At 45.1% G+C, this 24,620-nt stretch overlaps 2 protein-coding genes across 8 annotated transcripts; one reads left to right on the forward strand and one right to left on the reverse strand.

Moving 5' to 3' along the window:
* Positions 1-8: 8 nt before the first annotated feature.
* CCT3 (chaperonin containing TCP1 subunit 3) lies at positions 9-17,648 on the reverse strand. Of its 3 annotated transcripts, XM_077901079.1 has the most exons (14): positions 17,488-17,648; positions 15,583-15,644; positions 14,489-14,539; positions 14,338-14,400; positions 12,888-12,984; positions 8,077-8,194; positions 6,368-6,554; positions 5,326-5,475; positions 4,009-4,141; positions 3,746-3,827; positions 2,547-2,727; positions 1,115-1,360; positions 716-847; positions 9-347 (listed from the first exon to the last, which is right to left on the reverse strand). In XM_077901079.1, the coding sequence occupies exons 1-14, from the start codon at positions 17,516-17,518 to the stop codon at positions 243-245; spliced, it is 1,638 nt and encodes a 545-aa protein (XP_077757205.1). In that variant the 5' UTR covers positions 17,519-17,648; the 3' UTR covers positions 9-242. The 3 variants fall into 3 exon arrangements, with proteins under 3 accessions (XP_077757205.1, XP_077757208.1, XP_077757206.1); XM_077901082.1 differs by lacking the exon at positions 15,583-15,644 and having other exon boundaries at positions 17,488-17,619; XM_077901080.1 differs by lacking the exons at positions 14,338-14,400; positions 14,489-14,539.
* Positions 17,381-24,190, forward strand: TSACC (TSSK6 activating cochaperone). Of its 5 annotated transcripts, none has more exons than XM_077901106.1 (4): positions 17,381-17,439; positions 18,570-18,627; positions 22,604-22,726; positions 23,960-24,190. In XM_077901106.1, the coding sequence occupies exons 2-4, from the start codon at positions 18,594-18,596 to the stop codon at positions 24,175-24,177; spliced, it is 375 nt and encodes a 124-aa protein (XP_077757232.1). In that variant the 5' UTR covers positions 17,381-17,439; positions 18,570-18,593; the 3' UTR covers positions 24,178-24,190. The 5 variants fall into 5 exon arrangements, with proteins under 5 accessions (XP_077757232.1, XP_077757228.1, XP_077757229.1 ...); XM_077901102.1 differs by lacking the exon at positions 17,381-17,439 and adding an exon at positions 17,790-17,939; XM_077901103.1 differs by lacking the exon at positions 17,381-17,439 and adding an exon at positions 17,856-17,986.
* The last annotated feature ends 430 nt before the right edge of the window (positions 24,191-24,620 follow it).

The following is a 24,620-nucleotide window of genomic DNA, read 5'->3' on the forward strand; positions in this document are numbered from 1 at the left end:
CCACCATCTCAAATGACTTAGATTTAATCAACGGAAGCAAACTACATTAAATGGAAAGCTTACAATAGAGAAGAATTATATGTCAGTGCCTTTTGCAAACTGAGCTACCACAGGAAGAGGCCAGGGCTGCCCCTCAACCTGATCCCTTCCAAACAGAGACGTCCACAGTGTCCCTGGCAGTCTGGCTCAGGGAAGAGGAAGCCTCTGCCGGCTCTGTGCGTTGAGGTCACCTTGCCCTTCACTCACTCCTGGCCAGCGTCAGGAGTCCCGCCTTGCCGGCTCTGGTCGTCACCCTTCTTTTTGTGGCCTGAGACAATGTCATCAATCCGCAGCAGGAGAACTGCCGTCTAGGGAAAAACCACAGCCCCAAAGAGGTCAGCAGAGAAAGGAAGAACACTTGTTTTCTTTAAAACCTAGCTCCTCCTACATAATTAGCATTTTATCTGAGATCTGCCTTTTCAGAGCCTTGCCTGTAAAAAGCCTTGCCTGCTTTTACAGAGCCTTGCCTGTAAAATGCACCTCTCCCTCAGCAAGCAATGCATATCTGCTATTACCTTGCTTTTTGTATGAGCTGGAAGTTAAGTGGGGGAACAGATTCCCTAGGAGATCTGAGAACATTCTGCCTCTGTACCCTTCCCTTCAAGACTGAGCCCAACACCCTGGTCTCTGGTTATCTGTAAATAAACAGCACAGCGTAGGTTTCAGGGTGCCTCACCTCTACTGCTGTCTTGTATGTCTGCAGCTTTACAGCCAGTGGTTCCCAGATGCCCAGTTCTTTCATGTCTACCAAGGTACCTGTCTCACCGTTTACACCCCATGTCTCACAGTTCTCCTGAGTGTGCTTGGCCTGTAGTTGGAAGAAGCATCAACAGTTCAAGGCAAAAACAGAACGAGGAAGCGGGCAGGGAACATGAAGGTAATAAACCAAGAACAATGAAATGAAAAAAGGTGATGACAATGACAGCAAATAGGTGGCATGCTCAGAGAGAGGACACTAGAAGGCCTAAGCTGTCAGGAAAGCCTGATGCACGACGTGAACCATCCTCTTAAACCATCCTGGTGGAGGTCAGCTTTCCCCACCCCATCAAGAGCAAAAGCATGGGAAGGAACTCACCCGAAGGGAGGTAAGCAGACGAATGGTGCTGGCCCCACAATTCTGGATTAGGGTGCGAGGGATGACCTCTAAGGCCTGGGCAACAGCCCTGTACGGCCACTGTTCCACACCAGTCATGGCCTTCGATTTTTCTGTCAAGGCATGGGCCACAGCCATTTCAGAGGCCCCACCTCCTGGAACCAGCTGGGGGTCCAAGAGGACATTACGGCACACCTGCATGGCATCCTGGAGGTTGCGTTCCACTTCCTTGGGAAAGCAAACAGACTATGTGAAGCCAAAGCTCAATTACTCAGGAATATATCAGAGGCACTGAAGGGCTTCCTAACTGCCAAGTTTGGTAAACCATCAAAATCAAACTAGGAAAGGCCCTTGGAACCCTTGTGGGGCAGGGCAGATACCCTTTACTTTGGAAAAACACATGAATTATAACTGCACAAGAGGGCCAGGGGGCAGGCGTGTCACTCTGTGAAGTCTGGCTAGACAGAGCACTACCCCATTTTGACCCATCCCAACTGTGTTCGCTTAAGAGGCTGCGTGGTGTAGTTACTAGCTGTGCACCTTTGGGTACTTAACCTGAGGAAAAAAAGTGGTATTTACAATGTCAACTTAAAAAATAAGGAAACAGTGGTTGCTGGGGAAATGATGAGTCATTGTTCAATAGGTATAATGTCTGTTTTGCAAGATGAAAAGGTCCTGAGATCTATTGCCCAAGAACGTGAATGCGTAGGCTTAAAAATTAATATGGTAAATCATACTTTTAACAATTAAGAAATTGTTCTTTATATATATATATATTTTTAAAGATTTTATTTATTCATGAGAGACAGAGAGAGGGAGAGAGAGACAGAGACACAGGCAGAGGGAGAAGCAGGCTCCATGCAGGGAGCCTGATGTGGGACTCGATCCCAGGTCTCCAGGATCACACCCTGGGCCGAAGGCGGTGCTAAACCGCTGAGCCACCCGGGCTGCCCAAGAAATTGTTTTTTATTTTATTTTATTTTAATTTTTATTTATTTATTCATGAGACACAGAGAGAGAGAAGTAGGCTCCATGCAGGGAGCCCGACGTGGGACTCGATCCCAGGTCTCCAGGATCACACCCCAGGTGAAAGCAGCGCTAAACCGCTGAGCCACCGGGGCTGCCCAAGAAATTGTTCTTTAAAAAAAAAAAGATTATGTGTTTGTATGTATGTAATCTAACCAAAGTGGAACTCGAACTCATGACCCCAAGATCAAGAGTTGAATGCCTTACTGACTGAGCAAGCCAGGTGTCCCTAAAACAACTGTTTTTAATTTTTAAGAAATGGTATTTGTGACCACATATCAAAAATTAAATAGCTATGAATGGGCAACAGGAGGATTTTAGGTCTTCTGGGACTCTCAAGAAATGAAAGGACCTGGTCCATGCAGTCACACTTCTAAGGTGGACTCACCGAGAGAACCTCTTTGCTGGCTCCGCGGAGGAGAATGGTACATGCCTTGGGGTCTTTGCACTCAGTGATGAATGTAAAGTACTCATCTCCAATTTTCTTGATTTCCAACACGCCTGCTCCTGTCCCAACATCATCTTCTCTCAGCTCTTCTGGCCGGCTAACTATCCGGGCCCCACAGGCTCTATTGATTAGATTGGGGGCAGGTGATTTTAGATACTTTTATGCTTCCTCCTAGTCCCTAGGGTCTGTGGCTGGGAATAAGGCCAAAAGTGGATTGCTGGAAACACTGCTATGTAACTTGGGAGGTCTTGGCTGCCTGGGGAGATAGATTTCCAAACATGTACAGGGAAGTTTCCTTACACTAACAAGTCTTTACAAATGAATGTGTATATCCCTAGAGCAACTTCTATAACCAAATGCAGTTTAATTCAATATTTTGTGGATACTAAAAGCTGGACAAACGAGTTCTCGGGCATATCTAATATGCATACGACCACATAATGGTCTTTCTTAGATAGAATTTGTCCCATACTGCCCAGAGCTCAAGGCCAGTGACAGAATTGTACTACAGACAACGCAAAAATCAAGCAAGGAGGAAAATAAGTACATTAGTGTATGTCTAACTCAATTTCATTGAACAAAACTAATTTGTCACTTTTTCCCCACTCGTGGGCATGCAATCAACCATTTGTACCCATATATGCCCAAAGCCATTTCCGAACTAGCGAAGTATAAAATTCGACTTGGATTGGGTATATGCTATTGGGACAGACTTCTCTTTTTAAGATAAAAATTAGTATTAAAAATGAATGGTATGTGAACACAGACATCAAGAATGCAACCTAAAATGCATGAACAACAGCTAAAGATACAATCAAGGAAATTAATTGATGCTTGTGCTCTATTCTGAGCTAGTTAAATAGACTAAAGCAGACCCCAAGGTAGGGACCACAGATGGTTAATCACGAGCGGATCACTACTGGCTAGTGGCAGTATAAAAGAGACTCTTGCAGTAGATAACTTCAACTGGAGATTCTCTGAAGAGGGTACACAACAGCTAAACCCAGGGCATTCCCACCTGTACCAGGTTTGGCTGTGTCCTGTATTAAACATTTTCAGATAATGATCATTGCATTAGAAAGCTCCAAAAAGAAAAACACATGGGAAGGAAGAATCTTATTTTTATGTGGCCTACTCACCGAGCAATGCGATTATTGTCTGTCTTCCGGACTCTGCGGATTGCTGTGATATTGGCCCGCATGAGGTAGTGCTGAGCTAAATCTGTAAACCCAAGAGTAGAGGTATCAAACTAGAAGTCAGAATTCCTGGTTTCTGAACCGGGTTTCATCCTCACTGTACCCTAACCATCACATGTTTATTATGCTGTTCATGCCCAAGGGGTAAGGGGTCAACCCATCCTCTTCTACCTCAAAAGGAGGATGGGAAAAGAATGGAGTCCTACCTGAAATGCCCTTTTCTGTGATGACCACATCAGGCTTCAGATGGATAATGTCCTCACAGAGCTGCTGTATGTACTCTTCTTCCATCTGAAGGATTCGTGTGAAATCTTCCTCTCTTGTGATCTCAATGTCAGTCTATGTGGTGAAGAAAGTCATGGACTTTTTTTTTTTTTTTAATTCATGAGAGACAGAGAGAGGCAGAGACATAGGCAGAGGGAGATACAGGATCCATGGAGGGAGCCCGATGTGGGACATGATGTCGGGACTCCAGGATCTCACTCTGGGCCAAAGGCAGGTGCTAGCTAAACCACTAAGCCACCCAAGTGTCCTGAAAATCATGGACTTTAAAAAAAAAAAAAAAAAAAAAAAAAAAAAAAAAAAAACCTGGACAGGTGATGCTCTTCAGGATCATCCCAAGTACCAGGCTCCCCTACCCAGTCCTCTCATGCACCGCAGGAAGTGTCAGAGTCCTGTTAAGCCAGGAGCCCACATCTATGAAGCTAGTTTAGCTCCAGGGTGTCAGCTTAACTCCTTGATTTAATTATGCGTTAAATGCAATTCAAAGTCAAAGGCAATCAGTGGAGATTGTGGCCTAAGGTCCCTGAACCTCCATGTAATGTTTCTTCCGTCTTGTCAATGTGAAAATTCTGGGTCTTAATTCTTTCCACATTGAAATAAATCTTGTTCCCAATCCTTATATTAACAAGCTTTAATTACTTTATTATATCCACAGGTAAGAGAGTCTTGTGAACCTCTTCCCTCTGGAAATTCTTTAGCATTTCCAAGCTAAATTAACTCCTACTCTATGTTCTCATACATTAGGAAAAGTGGCATGGTAGTATGGAACTGAAGCCAACAGAGCTGAGTTCAAATACTGATTTGGTCAATACAGTTGTGTTACTCAATTAACCTAACTTCTCTGAGCTTTAGATCCCTCATCTATAAACTGAAGTATTTTTTTAAAGATAGTTATTAATTAATTAGTTGATTAATTATACACAGAGAGAGAGAGAGGGGCAGAGACACAGGCAGAGGGAGAAGCAGGCTCCATGCCAGGAGCCTGATGCAGGACTCGATCCTGGGACTCCAGGATCGCGCCCTGGGCCAAAGGCAGGCACCAAACCACTGAGCGACCCACGGATCCTCTGTAAACTGAAGTATTAACTACATCAAACAGCTCTTGTTAAGAAGCAGAAACTGTATATGAAGATCACTCACAACAGAGCAGACAATGTAACGAACACACCTTTAATTTCCCTTGTCTCTATTAGCAATCAGATTTTCACGCCAACTTCAAGGAAGAGGGCCAGGAACCTTACCTGGCTTTCTCCTTTCTTGTATTCCAGAGAGGAATCCAGAAGCACAATGCGAGGGTTCTTGATATAACGCCGCATTCGTGGATGGGTCACATCTTTGTTAATCATGACTCCTCGTAGGACACACGAGTCTTCGATGATGCCCCCAGGTATCTGAGCAAAAGACCCACTTTCATCCACAACCAAGAGTAAACAGTTTCTCAACTCTTCTCCTGCACACTCATCTTTCCCCAATGAGCACTATTTCAGGTTTCTTTCCCTTTTTTATTTTTATTTTTTTATTTTTTATTTTTTTTTATTTTAAATTTTTATTTATTTATGATAGTCACAGAGAGAGAGAGAGAGGCAGAGACATAGGCAGAGGGAGAAGCAGGCTCCATGCAGGGAGCCCAAGGTGGAACTCGATCCCAGGTCTCCAGGATCATACCCCAGGCTGCAGGCGGCACTAAACTGCTGCGCCACTGGGACTGCCCTATTTCAGGTTTCTAACATAGCTTTCTTCCTTGAACGTCAAAACAAACATGGTTACAATCACATTTTTCCCCTCTAGGAGGACACACCAATAACGGACCATGACCCCAATCTGAAAAGGTCAGCCCGAGACTAAAAGAGATTCAGTGATTGAGATTCTCTATTTCCCCAAGATTCTCACAAAATTTTTATACCTAGAGCTCCCCCTACAGGTCACAAGCTATTAATAGTACATTTTGTCCTTAAAGGAGTAGAGATGGAAGAGAGTTCTTTGGGGCTTATTAGCGAGAGTGTAGAGACCTCATTCATATCCTCACCAAGTGGCAAGTATGTACAAAAATGCACAAACATAGAGACACCAATAAGCCTTTCTGTAGCTTCTGTAAACCTTGGTAGGAACAGCAGCAGAAGTACTATTTTGGGAATGCTTCCTTGGAACTCTCTTTTTCAAGTTTTTGTTTTCTGGGCAGCAAATATTATTCTAACTATAAAGACTTAAGCCTATGTCCTCCACAAGTGGGCTAATTCATACTAGGAAAGAACTTGTCTTCCAAACACAGTTTAAAAAGCTTACCTTTTCCACCCTTGCGTATTTCTTGATGTCAATCTCCTTGCGACCGTTCTCCTCAAACTGCACAGTCCTGACAGCATCTAGGGCAATATTGCAAGCCAATGAGGACCACCGACTGATTGCTTTGGTAGTAATAGAGCTGTTGATGATGTTCAGCATCATATCTCGGTTATTGGTGTCAACCGGGGTACTGGAAAGAAGAAACAGGTAGTATGCTCAGTAGAGACCTTGCATATTCAAGAAGTCCCTCCTCTCTAGTGTGGGGATCAGAGTGGGCCAACAGGCAGAACTGTTCATCCCTCTGCCTTTCAGCAAGATTACAACTAACCCATCCCTGAAAGGTGTCTCAAATCCTGGAGTAATCTGTTCTTTTGCCTGACAACCCTCCAGACTATTTGTTTTTTACCTTCTGCTTCAACAAAATAAACTCAACTTTTACAACTTGAGCCAAAACACATTTTGTCTTTGAAACCTTTTCCCATAGCTAACAAATTCTGAGAGTTTATCCCAATGATCACCCTTAATCTGTACTGAACACCTGATTCTCTTCTCTTCTTCTATCCAGCACCTTATTCCATTCCATTGTATATCATATGGTGCTTTCTGTGTCTATGTGCTTGGGTCTTTCCTAACATTCCTAACAGCAGCATACATTAATACGTAATCAGACTGTTTACAACGCTAAAAATGAAGTTGTAGGAGACCTCGGAAACCATCTTGTCCAATTTTCCTATTGCTGAAATCCCTTTTTTAACAACGTAAGGCACACAATTTACTATTACATAATTGTTGAATTACAGATTTCAGGGAAGAACCAATAGCTCTACAAGTATCTAAGATATTTAGACAATTATTGTTTGAAAAGAAAAACTTTCTATCAATTCAGCTCCACAAACTCAATAAATCTTTTGGTTATCTATACATTCTTACACACCTTACTTCATATAAACTTCAGGCAAACACTGCATTCCCTACGAGTGCTAGACACGTGTTCTCATATGCTGTTTCTAAATGACAGGCACTACAGTACAGAGCTCATCAAGTTGCTTGAGACTTAGGTACCCAGCGACCCAGTAGAGAACAACATTGTAAGTTCTACGTTTCAAACAAAATTTTTAAATCAAAAGCATTTTGCATTATGTCATCACTTAATATCCTCTGATGTTAGAAGTCCTGCCTTTCCACAGTCGTATCACCACCCTGTTAGTATTCAGCAGACTTGGGGCAAATTCTTCAATTCTGAGATGGGACTCGAAAAGCATTTTCAGCCCCCTTCCTTCTGACCTGAATGGAAAACTGCCGGCTACACTCTCCACAGCATTTTATTAGAACACTGACCGCATCAGTCATGATTGGGAGAACACTTTACTATTAAGTCCTGAATCATTACAGTTACCTAACTCTTCAACTAATTCCACCCGTTGGCATCTAACATTTTCCATGGCAGCACCTAACACAGAAACAAGCAAACAGCACGTAACCAAGAGATATTTTGAAGAACTGTACTGAGTCCCTCTTGTCTGCTTTGTATCCTTTGTCATTTTCCAAAATGTTTACATCTCTCATCCTCTGTTGGTTTTGCTCTCCTGTCTCACTCTAGCACAGGACACCAGCGTATAAATTGTGTGATGTGTCTGGCCTTCCTTCATCACCTCAGAACAGATCAGTCTTCCAGGCTCCCCAGAGATGATAGTAACTTCTGATCTCAATACCTGATTTTCTTAAGGGTGCTAATCATATCATCCAATGCCTTGCGGTAAGCACTGATCACCACTGTTGGGTGCATCTGCTGCTCCAGGAAGTGCTCAGCCACAGACAGCATCTCCCCCGCTGAAAAAAGATACACCATAATGGTTTTTAAAAGTACCTGGATTTCAAGGCAACTTTTTTTTTTTTTAATTTTTTTTTTTATTATTATTTATGATAGTCACAGAGAGAAAGAGAGAGGCAGAGACATAGGCAGAGGGAGAAGCAGGCTCTATGCACCGAGAGCCCGATGTGGGATTCGATCCCGGGTCTCCAGGATCGTGCCCCGGGCCAAAGGCAGGCGCTTAAACGCTGCGCCACCCAGGGATCTCTCAAGGCAACTTCATTGAGTTTTCAAAATACTATTATCTTTTTTCCTAAAATACTGTCCCAAAAGCTATGCCAATTGGCTGTTAATACTATTCAAATTTTATACTTTATACAAGGGAATTCATAAAAAAAAAAAAACATCAGACCTATTTTTTTTAAATGGTGGTGTGACAGAAGCCTTTCTTTTATTAAAAGACTTTACCCATTTATTCATGAGAGACAGAAGAGAGAGGCAGAGACATAGGCAGAGGGAGAAGCAGGCTCCATGCAGGAAGGCCGATGTGGGACTCGATCCTGGGACCCCGGGATCACGCCCTGAGCCAAAGGCAGACGCTCAACGGCTGAGCAACCCAGGTGTCCCTCAAATGTTTGAATTCTTGAATACTTTACACCAATTCTAAGTGACCAACGTGTACACTGAAGGATAGTAATTTTATTTATTTTTAAAAGATTTATTCATTTTGAGAGGGAGAGCACACGTGCATGTCTGTACTCGCATACAGGAGAGACAGAAGGGGAGGAGGGGACAAGACTGCACTAAGTGGGGAGTCTGAAGCGGGGCTCAGTCTCACAGCCCTGAGATCATGACCTGAGCTGTAACCAAGAGCCACCAGGTGCCCCCAAAGATAATTAAGCATTTTAAAAGATAATTAAGCATTTTAAAAGATGTTTGAGTAAGTTCACTCAGAAAAGAATATGTACGCCCTGCTAGAGAAGTCAGGATAACTTAACAAGAAAAATGAGTCTAGGAATGGCAGAGCTACCTAGACATATGGATACTTAACCCATCTAAGCTCTCCAGGAGATTCAACAAAGATTGTTAACTAGAAATTCTGCCTGATGTCTACTGCTCATCTTCTACCAAAAAAGTAAGAAATCATATAAAATCTGTCCTCCCTCTTTCGACTCCAAATTATCTTTCACTCCTCTTCATAAAAATTGGGTCTAAAGTGCTTAGTGGGCACCTAGGTGGCTAAGTCAGCTGTATCTGCCTCTTGGTTTCAACTCAGGTCATGATCTCAGAACTGTGAGATGGAGCCTTGCATTCAGTGGGGAGTCTGTTGAGATTCTCTCCCTTTGCTTTTACTCCTCTCCCCCACTCATGCGGGCTCTCTCTCAAAACTAAAATAACAAAGTGCCTAGTTGGTGGTGACTCCAGTACATCTCCACCCAATTTGATACATTCTAAAAATAACTGAAAATGCCACTTTAAAAGTTCACGTAAGGGATGCCTGGGTGGCTCAGTGGTTGGGCATCTGCCTTTGGCTCAGGGTGTGATCCCGCAGTCCCAGGATCGACTCCAGCATCGGGGCTCCCTGCATGGAGCCTGCTTCTCACTCTGCCTGTCTCACGAATAAATAAAATCTTTAAAAAAAATTAAATCAGGGGATCCCTGGGTGGCTCAGTGGTTTAGCGCCTGCCTTCAGCCCAGGGCATGATCCTGGAGACCTGGGATCGAGTCCCACGTCGGGCTCCCTGCATGGAGCCTGCTTCTCCCTCTGCCTGTGTCTGCCTCTCTATCTCTGTGTCTCTCATGAATAAATAAAAATCTTAAAAAAATTTAAATCAAAGTTCCTATAATAATTCTATTGTATGGATTCTACTTTTAGGCATGTGAGTCAACACTATAAATAGGCATTCCTGGGCAGCCCTGGTGGCTCAGTGGTTTAGCACCACCTTCAGTCCAGGGCCTGATCCTGGAGACCTGGGATTGAATCCCACGTCGGGCTCCCTACGTGGAGCCTGCTTCTCCCTCTGCCTGTGTCTCTGCCTCTCTGTCTCTCGTGAATAAATAATAAAAATCTTAAAAAAAAAAAAAGAGGCATTCCTTAAAATAGTTCTCATTTCTTTATCAATGTGTTACTGTATGTAGGTTTTTAAAAATGCCTTGATTAAAAAAATTCACCATTGACTTAAAACATATAGAGAAATAAAGGCAATGTTTTCAGAAGTGATTCTCCAAGATCCTATAGAAAATGGGAGATCAGTTATTAAAACTTGTATGGTCACGACTCATTGTCAAGATTCATTTGTCAACTTCATTACTTGCAAAAACGTTATTTGTAAGCCCCAAATCAGCATTGGGGACACTTTCATGGTCACACACATGTGCAGAGGTGGAAAACTCTGAGTCACTCAATACAATGCTCTGCCTTATTTCAGCTGTCATACTTTCCGAGGTATAGTTTCATTTTTGTATTTTTAAAAAAATATTTTATTTATTCATGAGAGAGAGAGAGAGGCAGGCACAGAGACATAGGCAGAGGGAGAAGCAGGCTCCATGCAGGAAGCCTGATGTGGGACTCAATCTTGGGACTCCAGGATTACGCCCCTGGGTCGAAGGCAGGCACTAAACCACTGAGCCACCCAGGGATCCCTCATTTTTGTACATTTTGTTGGTGATTCCACTGTTTGAACTGGCCCCCAAGTGTAGCACTAAAGTACAGTCCAGTTTTCCTAAGTGCAAGAAGACTGTGTGTACCTTACAGAGCAAACAGCACATTATATAAGCTTCATTCAGGCATTTGTTACGATGCTACCGGCCTTGAGTTCAGTGTTAGTGAATCAGCAACATATTTTACATAAGATGTTTTTATTTATTCATTCATTCATTTATTTATTTTTATTTATTCTTTATTTTTTTTTATTTTTATTTTTTTTTTAATTTTTATTTTTATTTATTTAATTTTTTTTACTTATTTATGATAGTCACAGAGAGAGAGAGAGAGAGAGAGGCAGAGACATAGGCAGAGGAAGAAGCAGGCTCCATGCACCGGGAGCCTGATGTGGGATTCGATCCCGGGTCTCCAGGATCGCGCCCCGGGCCAAAGGCAGGCGCTAAACCGCTGCGCCACCCAGGGATCCCGGGAAAGAAGTTTCTTAAGCAGACTCCCTGCTTAGCATTGAGCCTGATGCCAGGCCTGATCTCAAGACTCAGGAGATCATGACCTGACCCGAAACCAAGAGTCAGATGTCTAAGCCACACAGAAGCCCCCATAAGGTGTCTTTAAACAAATAGAAAAGGGGCACCCAGCTGGCTCAGTTGGAAAAGCATGTAACCCATGGGATGCCTGGGTGGCTCAGCGGTTAAACATCTGCCTTCAGCCCCATTCCTGGAGACCCAGGATCGAGTCCCACATCAGGCTCTTTGTATGGAGGCTGCTTCTCTCTCTGTGTCTCTGCCTCCTTCTGTCTCTCATGAATAAATAAAAATCTTAAAAAAAAAAAAAAAAAAGGCACGTAACTCGATTTCAGGGTTTTGAGTTCAAGCCCCATGCTGGGAGTAGAGATTACTTTAAAAAATAAAACAGGGGGGATCCCTGGGTGGCGCAGCGGTTTGGCGCCTGCCTTTGGCCCAGGGCGCGATCCTGGAGACCCGGGATCGAATCCCACATCGGGCTCCCGGTGCATGGAGCCTGCTTCTCCCTCTGCCTGTGTCTCTGCCTCTCTCTCTCTCTCTCTGTGACTGTCATGAATAAATAAATAAAATCTTTAAAAAAAAAAAAAATAAAAAAAAAATAAAAATAAAACAGGGGGATCCCTGGGTGGCGCAGCGGTTTGGCGCCTGCCTTTGGCCCAGGGTGCGATCCTGGAGACCCGGGATCGAATCCCACATCGGGCTCCCGGTGCATGGAGCCTGCTTCTCCCTCTGCGTATGTCTCTGCCTCTCTCTCTCTCTCTCTGTGTGTGACTATCATAAATAAATAAAAATAAAAAAATAAAAAAATAAAAAAATAAAAAAATAAAAAAATAAAAAATAAAACAGGGATGCCTGAGTGGCTCAGTGGTTGAACATCTGCCTTTGCTTCAGAGAGGAGTCCCAGGATAGTGTCCCACATTGGGCTCCCTGTATGGAGCCTGATTGTGTCTCTGCCCCTCTGTCTCTCATGAATAAAATAAAATAAAACAAAATCTCACATAAAGTAAAATACAGAGGTGCCCTGACTCTTGGTTTTGACTTGGGTCATGATCTCAGGGTCGTGGGATTGAGCCCCATATGAGACTCCTGTTCAGTGGGGAAGTCTCCTTGGGTTTCTCTCCCTCTGCCTCCTACCCCATGCTCGCTCACGCTCTCTCCAAAATAAATAAAACCAAAGTATGTATTTATCAGAGTATGTGAAGAGGCTGACAGGGGCCTAACCTGTATTTCCCCCAGGAATGACGGTTTAGGATTTGTGGTAGCTTTCTAGAATATAACTTACTGTGAATGACAATAAACCACTATATTTTGTTCAACCAGATTTTTAGTTCATCCTACACTATGAGGAGTGTTTTGTGTTCACTTGGGAGAAAATACACAGAAAATTAGCAAAAAATTACTTAAATATTGTAATTAGTGGATTGGTAACAATTTCCTTCTTAAACTAGAATGCAGATCTACTTTCTGACAAAAACCTTCATGTTTCAATCCAATTTTCTCTATCAACACTGTTCTCCTCTTACTTACCAAGAATAATTACTGATGTGGTCCCATCTCCAACCTCTTCATCCTGTGTCCGGCTAATTTCAATCATGGATTTGGCTGCTGGGTGCTGGACTTGAATCTGAAAAGGAAAATGCAGATTGCCACTGAATCAGCACTACTCAAAGACTTTGGAATCCACTTTCCATGGTCCTAACTCTTGAGCTTCTTACTTCCACACTCACTCCCTTATCTTTATTTTACCAGCTTGAAAAATTTAAAATGGTCCCCAAAATATGTAAATAAATCCTCTTTCCAAGTCTCCTTCTTCTTAGGAAAAAATGCATATGCCAACTTAACCATTAAAGTTTCTCCAAGACAGGGTCCCTGGGTGGCTCAGTGGTTTGGCGCCTGCCTTGGGCCCAGGGTGTGATCCTGGAGACCCGGGATCGAGTCCCACATCGGGCTCCCCGCATGGAGCCTGCTCCTCCCTCCGCCTGTGTCTCTGCCTCTCTCTGTGTGTCTCTCATGAGTAAATAAATATTAAAAAAAAAAAAAAAAAAAAAAAAAGTTTCTCAAAGACAGATCAGTACTCTCTTAGCTTATTTACAGGGAGCCCCACTGTCATGGTTGCACTGTGTTTTCCAAAAGGACAGCTGAAGTCCTCCTACCTCTGGAAACTGTGAAGGTGAATGTTTTGAAACAGGGTCATTGCAGATATAATTAAGATTAGATCATACAAGGGACGCGTGGGTGGCTCAGTGGTTGAGTGTCTACCTTTGGGTCAGGGCATGATCCCGGGGTTTGGGATTGAGTCCCTCATTGGGCTTCCTACACGGAGCCTGCTTCTCCCTCTGCCTATGTCTCTGCCTCTCTGTCTCTCATTAATAAATAAAATCTTTTAAAAAAATTAGATCATACAAGATTATTACAATAGGCCCTAAACCCAACCACTGTTGTCCTTTTAGAATAAAAGACACGACACAAGAATGGCATATAACATCTGAAAAGGTGACTAAGTCCACAAACCAAGGAATGTCAACCATTATGGTCAACCACGGGATGCAGGAAGCAACAATGATTCTTTCCATGGGATGCCTGGGTGGCTCAGCGGTTGAGTGTCCTCTGCCTTCGGCTCAGGGCGCGATCCCGGGGTCTGGGATCGGGTCCCATATCAGGCTCCTTGTGGGAGGCCTGCTTCTCCCTCTGCCTATGTCTCTGCCTTTCTCTCTGTGTCTCTCATGAATAAATAAATAAAATCTTAAAACAAAGAACAAAAACCAAAACCAAAGATTCTTTCCAAGAGCTTTCAGGAGGAGTAGGGCCCTGCTGACACCTTGATTTCGGACTTCTAGTCTCCAGTCTGTGAGAAAATAAATTTCTTTGTTGAAAGCCACCCACTGTGTAGTAACTTGTTAGAACAGTCCTAAGAAACTAATCATATATATATAACTTTACGGGTCCTTTATAAAATTGCTAGAATAAAAAGTCATACCTCTCGAAGAATGGCATTGCCATCATTGGTCATCACAATGCCTCCCATTGGGTCCAAAAGCATCTAGGGCCAAAGTAAAAGTTATACTTAAGTCTTCCAGATAACAGAAAGGGAAAATCTGTAGTCAATTTTCAGTAAGAGACAGGCCTACCTTCATCATGGACTTGGGTCCCAAACATGTACGGATGATATCTGCAATGGTCTATCAAAAAGAAAATATAATACATGTAACCACCAATCAGATAACCACATGAATGTGTGTGTTAGGAGAAGCCACATTAGATACAGGAGATTACATGTCCGGATTCTGTTCTCCTCTTCAGGAATGAGTTCAAGGTGGATGCATAAATAATTTTTCACAGGAAAAGAGGGGACATGGCTTCCAGAGCTTCAGTTTCCCATAACTCAGATAACTGGAAGTCCATGTGTTAGTACTTCTTTCCATGACAGTGGCCTCCATACCATGCTAAATCAGCTCCAGGGCTGTTTCATTCTTTCATCCAAACTACATTAACTGAATACCGAGGCAGGATCTACAATGGATGCTAGGGATATAAAAGGGAATACAATCCTTCCCCTCAAGTAACTCCACACATGGTGTGAGACAAACACGAACAGATTATAAAATATACGCTAATAGAATTATGCACAATATGAAAAGACTATTAAGCCTAACTCATTGCGGGAGGGCATCCTACCACCATCAGAGAAATGCCCTCAAAAAAGGCAAGTCAAACTTTTCTTCTGCCTAATTGCAAATGAATACAGAAATACTAGGGAAGGCAGCTGAAAGCAAACTCATCAACGTTAAACTATTTAAAAGATATGCTACTGGGGCACCTGGGTGGCTCAGTTGGTTAAGTGTCTGCTTTCAGCTCCCAGGGTGCTGGGATCAAACCTCACGTCGGGTTCCCTGTTTAGCAGGGAGTCTGCTTCTCCCTCTCCCTGTGCTCCTCTCTCCCGCTCCTGCTCTCTCTCTCTCAAATAAATAAATCTAATCTTTATTTAAAAAAAAAAAAACATTTTATTTATTCATTCATAGACACACACACACACACACACACACACACACACACAGAGGCAGAGATACAGGCAGAGGGAGAAGCAGGCTCCATGCAGGGAGCCCGACGTGGAACTCGATCCCGGGTCTCCGGGATCACGCCCCAGGCTGGAGGTGGCACTAAATCCGCTGAGCCACCAGGGCTGCCCTAAATCTAATCTTTAAATGAATGAATGATATGCTACCTTGGCGGCATTGATGTTTCCAGACTGAACCTTTCTTCCAGATTCACGCTTTGTGTTCTGGCCTAAAACAGATAAAGTAAAATGTGATAGACCAGGATTCACCCACTGTGTAGCAACTATTTACTCCCTGACCTTTGGAAATAACACACGCACACATGCACACACAGGTTTTACAGATATACAAAGAACAAACCTCAATGAATCCTATGCTCTAGATACATGTAGGTTATTACATATCAAAATACCTTTGAAAACTTAAAAACAACAACAACACTAAAACATGTATTTATGGCTACATTTTTATGTCAACCCCTGGCATACAAACAATCCCTAACGCTTCAACTATGAAACCCTGGTCATCTCTTTCCCACTAACCAAATATTCACGAATTAACAGCAAAGATTCATACTGAGGTCCATAAATGGGCTAGTGGAATGGTAAACTCCTAGAGATTATATGAGAAAATGGGAAGGTACTGCATTCTTGACTGGGAAGAGGATCTATATCCTATTCTCAAAGAGCTGGTAACCTAAAAAAAAGCATCAGTCATTGCTTTCTGTAAAAAAAGGAAGGAGTTTGGGGGTTCTTATTTTCCTATTTGGGCAGGAGGAATTATACTAACCATCCCAGCACAATTACTGATAGCGCCCCCACAGTGTGCTGTGGAATTAGACTGTCCTCTCAGAGTGGCTCAGTTTGCAAGATAATCACTGCATGCTAGGATATAAGTAAGGATGCCTCAGTAACCGCTCTACCATCAGATTTTAACAGGGAGCCTACTCAGTCATAGTCACTAGTGCCAGAAAATAATGAAGACCCAAAAAAGGCTTCACACACAACCACCACTCACCCCTGGGGCCCTCCCAATGGAGACAAGCCAGTGGCTACAACCAAACCGGCGATTTCCCTCCTTCCAAATTACACATTCCCTACAATTTAAATCAGTAAAATTTTCAACCAGTCCCATCAAATCTACACGCTCACAACCCTCAGAATTTAGATTCATGTTTCGAGTAGCAGTAACTAAAATCCTGCACAGACTATTCTGATGGGCTCCTCAGAAAAAACAAAAGACAAAAAAAAAAAAAAAACAAAAACAAAAACAAAAAACGGGCTTTTTCCCGGTTCAGTAAAAAAAAAAAAAAAAAGTTTTTTTCCCGTGAAAACAGTGATTCCCAGGTACAGGGAAAAGGCATAAAACCGCTTTATTGCATTTTGTATACATAAAACGGTAAGGGAGGAACAAGAGTTTGCAGACGAGGTACAGAAGTTACACGAGGAACGGGAATATCCCAGGAGAAGACAATGGAGCGAATCCTCCTTAGAGAGAAATTCAGGAAAACTCAGTAGGTAGGATCACAGCGCGGAGGACACCTCAGGGCCAATTACATCGAAGCCGGACCCCGCGAAAGGAGACCCCGGGAGGGCGTTACTGAGAAATTACCAGGGCATCGCTCGCTGTGCGCGGACGCCCCCCCCCCGCCCTCGTCGGCAGCGTCCCTACTTCAGTCACTTAAGCCCCCGATCCGACAAGAAAATACTGTCAAGACCCCCGATAAAAACGGAACGCTCGAGCCAGGCGATGTGGCGGGGTCAAGGGCCGGAGCTGGGAGGCCAGGCCTGACCACATCCCGTTCTCCGCGCCCGCACCGAGAACCACGCGAGCAGGGGTGCAGTGGCGGCGGAGGGAGCCCGGGTGCCCGCAGACCAGCGGCCCGGCCCGGCCCAGGCCCTAAGGGAACCGGCTCGGGGCAGAAAGAGGAGAAGGAAAGGGGATTCCAAAACCAACGACGACGGGAAGGCTGCGCGGCAGGACCAGGGCGGGACCGGGCTGGGGCAACACGCCAAAGCGCGGAGGTAAAGGGCGAAAAGAGGCCCCTCCTGCCCCGCCTTCCCCCAACTCACTGAGCACGAGCACCGGACGATGGCCCATCATGGCGGCGCGATGCAGAACCGGGTACCCAGAGCTGGGGCAACCGGCAGAACCTTCTGGAGAGAGAGAACCAGCGAGAAGCCCAGAAAACGCTGCCTCCTCAGGGCTTACACCTAAACCCGCTACCCTCCGGGCCGCTGCCAATCACTGCAGCCAGCTCATTGAGCGGCAAGAAAACCGGCCAATAGGCTTTCTTAGTCCCGCCCTCTACGCCAGAACGGCAGAGCAAGCTAGATAGAGAGCGCACGATGATGGCGAGGGGAGGGCCCGGGCGCTTGCGCAGTAGGGTGGCCGCTCCCGGCCGCGTGCGGCGCGCAGGTCGGCGCAAGCGCGGAGGCTGGGGCAGTTGGCCGCGACGCCACCGCGCATGTGTATCAACCACAAGGGTGGGACCCGGATAGGAGGCTCTCGAGTAACAGCGCAGGTGAAGTCACTGAGCTGGCCCGCGCCTCGGGTCCTTTGGGGGCGATGGTCTCTGTCCAGCCTTAGCTGCGGGAGGGACCGCGGCGCGGCCACTTCGGGAACTTGGTCCCCGGGGCGGTTGAGTGGCAGAGCCCTTCCCGGGGCGCCCCAGCGCGCCCCTCGCCCTCCTCTCGCAGGTGCTTCCCGCAGACGCTGGGGGCGAGCCCGGGGGTTCCTCGCGCAGCCGGGCCGTCTTTCCACGCCGGTACCCCGCGCCCTCCTGCGCTTTCTCTCGGCCCATGACAGGTGATGGGGAGCCAGGCTGCTGCAGTGACCTCAGAGGACAGGAGAAGGGCTGGTGCTGCAGAAGGGAAACATTGAGGGAAGCCCCGTTACTGGGAGACTCTGAAGGTTTGGGCTTAGTTAAGTGACGACTTGCCCAGAAGAGAGGATATAACAGTCAGGGACACCGCTGTTTTCCAAACCAGCGAAGGGACCATGGGAGCACTTGGCCATGAAGCAGAACAGTGCCTTCTTTCATACATCTTCCTCCCTAAATTGGAGCAGCGTCAGATGTGCTGGGGAGAAGTTAAACTGTCAGCGGTAAAATGGTAGCATGAGTTGATCATGTAACGCTGTGATTCTTCCCTAGGCACCACACCTTCTTGGTGTCCAGATGGAGCAGCATGCTAGCCACCCGAACGAAAAAGGTGTGTGTCTGAGGCCCCTTGCCCCCTGCCTTGAAAGCCAGACCTTCTTAATTGCTCAGAATTTGGGAAGGTGATTCTAATTATGCATATACCCCCTTTTTAAAAGATTTTATTTATTCATTCATGAGAGACACACACAGAGAGGGGAAGAGACACAGGCAGAAGGAGAAGTAGGCTCCATGCAGGGAGCCCGATGTGGGACTCGATCCCGGGGCTCCAGAGTCATGCCTGGGCTAAAGGCGGCACTAAACTGCTGAGCCACCCAGGCTGCCCCATTTTCCCCTCTTTTTCTCATTAATTGGAAAGTATTTATTTATTTATTTATTTATTTATTTATTTATTTTTTTAATTGGAAAGTATTTATATCTCTTCTACAGTTTCCCATTAAATGGGAGCTTTGCTGGGACACTCAGCCAGCTCAGTCGGTAGAGTATGTGACTCTTGATCTCATGGTCATGAGTTCGAGTTCCAGGCTGGGCGTGGAGCTTGCTTAAAGAATAAATAAATGAGAACCTTGCTGAACTCCCAGCATCTACAACTGGATCTATTACATAACAGTTGCTCAATGACATGTTGAGTGAATACATTATTTCTTTGTTTCCCCTGTTAATATTTAGAACTAGACCTCAAGTGCAAGGATTCCAGGAGACCTAGTGTCCATTCAAGGGGGGCAGTCCCACTCATGGCCAGAGAACTGCCTGGGGCTGCCTGACTTCAGAGCCCATCCACCTACTGTAGGTGGAGTAGATGACTCCTGCTATGTCACAGCTTAGACATAATGGACTAGCTCTCTTCACAGTATGTTGTGCACGTGTGAAGAGTGTGACCTTGGAGGCCACAGGTCTGGATTTAACCCCGGCACAGACACTTGGCTGGTTGTGGAATCTTAAGCAAATTTCCTAACTTCCACTTTTGTCAAATAAAATGTGTATAAAGCTGCCTACTTCTTAGGGCCATTGTGAGAGCTAGATAATGTATGTAAAGCACCTCTTACCGTTATTTTCTACATTCTGTGTCCTGTTGCTGCTCCCTGACCTCGTCCTCAGTTGTGTTGTCAGAAGTGTGGTTCCTTTAGTATGCACTGTGTGTAAGTGTTCTTCATACCTTACAACTTGGTAGAAAATGTATCCTCCTCTACCTAGGAAGGGCCTGAATTGTTGAGAAGTGCATTTGTATGGAAGTTAAAATTAAATTTTTCCAGTGGTGAGTATAATCTCGAGACCCAAGTTTCAGCTTTTGTCACCTTATACCATTCTGCACGAGCTGTCAAATGACTGATGAGAGGAAGGGAAAAGAAGATGGATGGCCTACAGCAGGGTTTGCACAATCCACAAACCCAGCCTAAAAAAACCCAAAAGACAAGATTTCTTTCAGGAGTAATAGGGAATAAAACAGATTTCAGTTCTCATAGGCTCAGTGAGTTTCCACATAGAAAGCACCTCAGGCTGGCACCCATGTGTACTTCCCCACCCCGCCGCCCTCTGGTGGTCCATTTTTCTGTTACTTTTGGAGTTAAGGACAGGAATACGAAGTCTTTCATACACAACCTATTGTTTGTCACACGTCTGCACCTAGGCTTATTTTCTAGGAAGACCTCCATCTTGTGTCTTCCTCCAAATCCCAGCTGAGACAGGATCACTTCAAGGAAACACATTCCCCAGCTGCATAGATGGCTTATAGGTTAGATGCTCTTCTCACATTTTGGGGGTACAATAACATGCATGCTTGATCCCTTTGACTGTCTATACTGTAATGCTGTCAGTTCCGTGAGAGTCATGATCATGGGTGCTAGCTTGCTGTGGCATCCTCAAGTGATGGACACTCAGGCACTTAACTGTCTCCTAGATGTGTAAATGAATGAGTGGATTCAGTTTTTCTGTCCTCGGAGAAGATCTCAGCCTGGCAGTGACTTGTGGGCTCCCCCAGCTATGTTGCTTCTCCATCCGTCTTCATGCCTTCTCCATCCATGCTTTGCCACTTCTTTCTCATCTTCCAAACTCCTGAGGAAGAGCTCCCCAAGCTCCAGTTTCCTTTCTCAATGTTTTACTTTGGAGAGCTGATTTATCTTTGCAGCTTCTTTATCACATCTTGGTGGCTGGCCTGGCAGCTTGATTTTTCACCTGAGCTCAGCGCCACCTATGGCTGTCTTTCTAGGCTTTTCTACTTGGACCTCCTAGTCTCCACTCAATCAGTATATCCAAAATGTGATTTATGTTAATCTGATGGGACCCCCCACTCAGACTCCCTTGAGTAAACAAGGAAATTCAAAGGCTTGTGCAGTTGGGAGGGAGGCTGAGATGGTCACAGGACAGGAAGAAAGCCTCCAAGAGCTGGGATGTCAGGGACTGCACTGGGGGACTTGGTGCCTCTGGGTGTCTGTCCGTCCGTCTGTCTGTTGCACTCATCTATACTCTCTTGCCTGTACCTGCTCCTTCAGCATGCTGGCCAAATCCAATAGCTTTCATTTGCCCTGACTTTGCATTTTCCAGCATAGCAGATCAGAAGAAAGCAAGCTTCTTGAACAACAGAATCTGTATATCAATCTCAGAGAGTGACTCTGGCCCAATTTGCCCTGTGTGCTTACCCCTTGGATCAATCACAGTTGCCAAGGAGGATGAGATACCATAGGTTGGCCTGCGTTGGGCCACAAGCCCTTTTCTCCTGAGGGTGGGGCCTGATGTGATCCCACCAGTATGGCCTAGAATCTGGGGAGAGTATAGGTTCCCAGAAGAGGTGGTACTCACTAGGCAAAAATAACATATGTCTTCTATAGAATTGATGACCTCCCTACAAATCCATTTTTCCTTCTAACTTAAGTATTTCTGCCAAAGGTTATTTATTTGCCTGTTCAGGATCTCCTTTCACATTCAGTCTATTTTAATATCTGTAGATTAATACAGTTTTTATCATATTTTCTAATCCTAAATTGCTCAATGGCTTTCCATTGTATTCAAGAGAAAGCCTAAAATCTCAGATTCACTATTGTGAAGGGTCTTCATTGCTCACCCTGCTCTCCTGCCCTCCTTTTTTCTCCCACTTGATATATCTTTTCCACTCATTGAAAGCACCATGTGTTCAAGGTCCAACAAACATCCTCTACCTGCCTGGCATCTTCTCTATTGTACTCATATTGAGCTCTTCCACCTTTTCAAAAGCATCCATTTCTACGTTCAATCACATACTTAGGATAATTACAAGATAAAAGGCCTCATTTCTGGGGCAGCCCGGGTAGGTCAGAGGTTTAGCACCGCCTTCAGCCTAGGGCCTGATCCAGGAGACCTGGGATTGAGTCCCACGTCAAGCTCCCCGCATGGAGACTGCTTCTCCCTCTGCCTGTGTCTCTGCCCCTCTCTCTCTCTCTCTCTCTCTCTCTCTCTCTGTCTTTCTCTGTGTCGATCATGAATAAATAAATTTTTAAAATCTTTTTTTTTTTTCAAAGGCCTCATTCTCAGGGCACCTGGATGGCGCAGTTGGTTTGGCATCCGACCTGATTTCGGCTCAGATCATGATTTCAGGGTTGTGAGATTGAGCCCTGCATTAGGCTCCATGCTCAGTGTGGAGTCTGCTTGAGATTCTCTCAAATATATTTTCAAACACAAAGGTCTCATTTTCACCCAGACTGTCTGATGCATTGTTTGGGTCTGTAGGTGGTCCTATCACATTTCATCAGTGCCCTATCAGTCTCCCAAAGTGATAGTAACCATGAGTTTGAGATCTTGTGATGCCCAAGTGTCTAGCACAGTAGTAAGCAAGTGGCACGTGCCCATAAGAACTTGCAATACTTAAGCTGAACCTGATCCTGCTTGATTTCTCTTCATCCTACTATGTTTTTTTTTTTGTCTTTTGTAACTTTCTTTGGCACTGCTCAGGGCAGGGCCTTGGCACTTGTATTCATAGACCAAATGTTAGGATTGAGTTAGAAAGGCCAGGCCTTGTTAGAGACGGTTCTGATTAGTTGTCTCTGATTTTGTTCCAGCCAAAGAGGAAAGTAATGCCGTGCCTCTGTGTCGAGCTAAACCCTCTCCTAGCTTTATTAATCTTCAAGCAAGCTCCCCACCGGCCACTTTCCTGAACATCCAGAGAACAAAGCTGCCCTCAGGTAAGGACGCAAGGCAGGTTTCCCAAACAGACTCCATGTGGGAGAGGTCGCACGGAGGAAGTGGTCTGAGCTTCTTCCCGTTGACCTGGTGCCACCCCTGTGTCATTGGTAGCTCATTGATTATTCAGTTCTACTGATTGCATTTTCTTCCCAATTCTACCAATTTGTGTTGGTTTCTTTATGAGCACTTTTAATTTTTTTTTAAATTTTTATTTATTTATGATAGTCACAGAGAGAGAGAGAGAGGCAGAGACACAGGCAAAGGGAGAAGCAGGCTCCATGCACCGGGAGCCCGACATGGGATTCGATCCCGGGTCTCCAGGATCGCGCCCTGGGCCAAAGGCAGGCGCCAAACCGCTGCGCCACCCAGGGATCCCTTTATGAGCACTTTTACTAGGCTAGGCAGGACAGAAAGGAAAATTTTGTTGCTTGCTAGTAGCATTAGTTACAAAGTGGCCAGGGAAGGACTTGGTAGGCATTAGCTCAGTTTATTGCCTGTCAGTCACTCACAATCCCATGGGGAAATCAGTGGGTATTTCAGATACTGGTGGGGAGCCTAACCAGGCCCTAGACAGTCATGGCAACCGTGTTTGAGGACCTCAGAGTTTAACGAAGTCATGACCAATACATAAAAAAACAATAGGTAAATAACTTACCTAGAAGTTAGCTGCATGTAACATCTTTGAAAACATTAGAAAAAATTGGCATAATGCAGCAAGACTGGTTGAAGTGAGACAATAGGAGGGGCTTGCAGGTCACCCCTGATCCAACCACCATGTAGGGTGAGAGACAGAGGCTGGGGCACCCCTGGAGCCTCATTCAGATCATTTCCTTCACTCATCAAGTCTTTTTTGAATACTTGTGCACTGGGGCAGTCTTCTAGGTGCTGAGGATATAACAGAGAACAAATCAGACAAAGCTCCCTGCCTTCCCAGAGCTTATATTCCAGGGGAGGGACTCAGACCACAAATAAATAATTACATAACATGCTGTATGATCATAAATATGATGGGAGAAATTAAGGGAGAAGGGTAACAAATTCTAGCGATGGTTTTCCAATTAAAATAGGGTAGCCAAGTGGGCCCCACTGGGAAGGGGCCAGCCATACAAAGCTACATGTGGGTGGAACTGTGCTGGGGAAGGTTGACAGGGTGATCCTCTTAGAGCCCTTCTCACCACAGTATCATTACAATTTCTCCCCATCCCTCTGCACCTTCATTTCTTTCCCCTCAGGAGTTGAACACAAGCCCAAGGAATGCCTGGGACTCCTAGAGTGTATGTATGCCAACCTCCAGCTTCAGACCCAGCTTGCCCAACAACAGATGGCTATTTTGGAAAATTTACAAGCATCCATGACACAACTGGCTCCTGGGAGGGGAAGCAAGAAGTCTTCCCTTCCAGTCTTATCCCGCAATCTGCTGTTAAATCACCTGTCCCAGTTCAGTAAATGAATTGTGGAACAAAGTTATTGTGTATGTTTTCTCCTTTCTCCCCAGCAGACTCTCAGTGGAACCTGGGCCTAGGTATTCTGTATGTGGCCAATTAGTTTGCAAGGTCACAATGAGTGCTCACCGGGTACAAAGTGCTGGACAAGGCACTTGGGGATACATACCACAGTAGAGACAGTCTTGGGGGATTTACTGTCTTAATAATGCAGCTTCACTGCAAAATGTAGTGGTCTTGGGGCGGGGCTGGAGGCGGGCTGCAGGTGGAGAGGCATTGCTGGGAGGATGCAGCTGGACTAGTCTGAGACTCTGGCTGCTGGAGGTGGCCTTATGGTGCCATGTGATGAAAGGGAATGGGCAGGTGGCATAGATAGATGAAGTAAGGTGGTTTCATGTCAGTCGAGAGGCTTGGACAAAGACCTAGAGGTAGGAGGGTAAGTGTCATCAGA

Source organism: Canis aureus, chromosome 6, assembly GCF_053574225.1.
Source record: "Canis aureus isolate CA01 chromosome 6, VMU_Caureus_v.1.0, whole genome shotgun sequence".
Classification (NCBI taxonomy): Eukaryota; Metazoa; Chordata; class Mammalia; order Carnivora; family Canidae; genus Canis; species Canis aureus.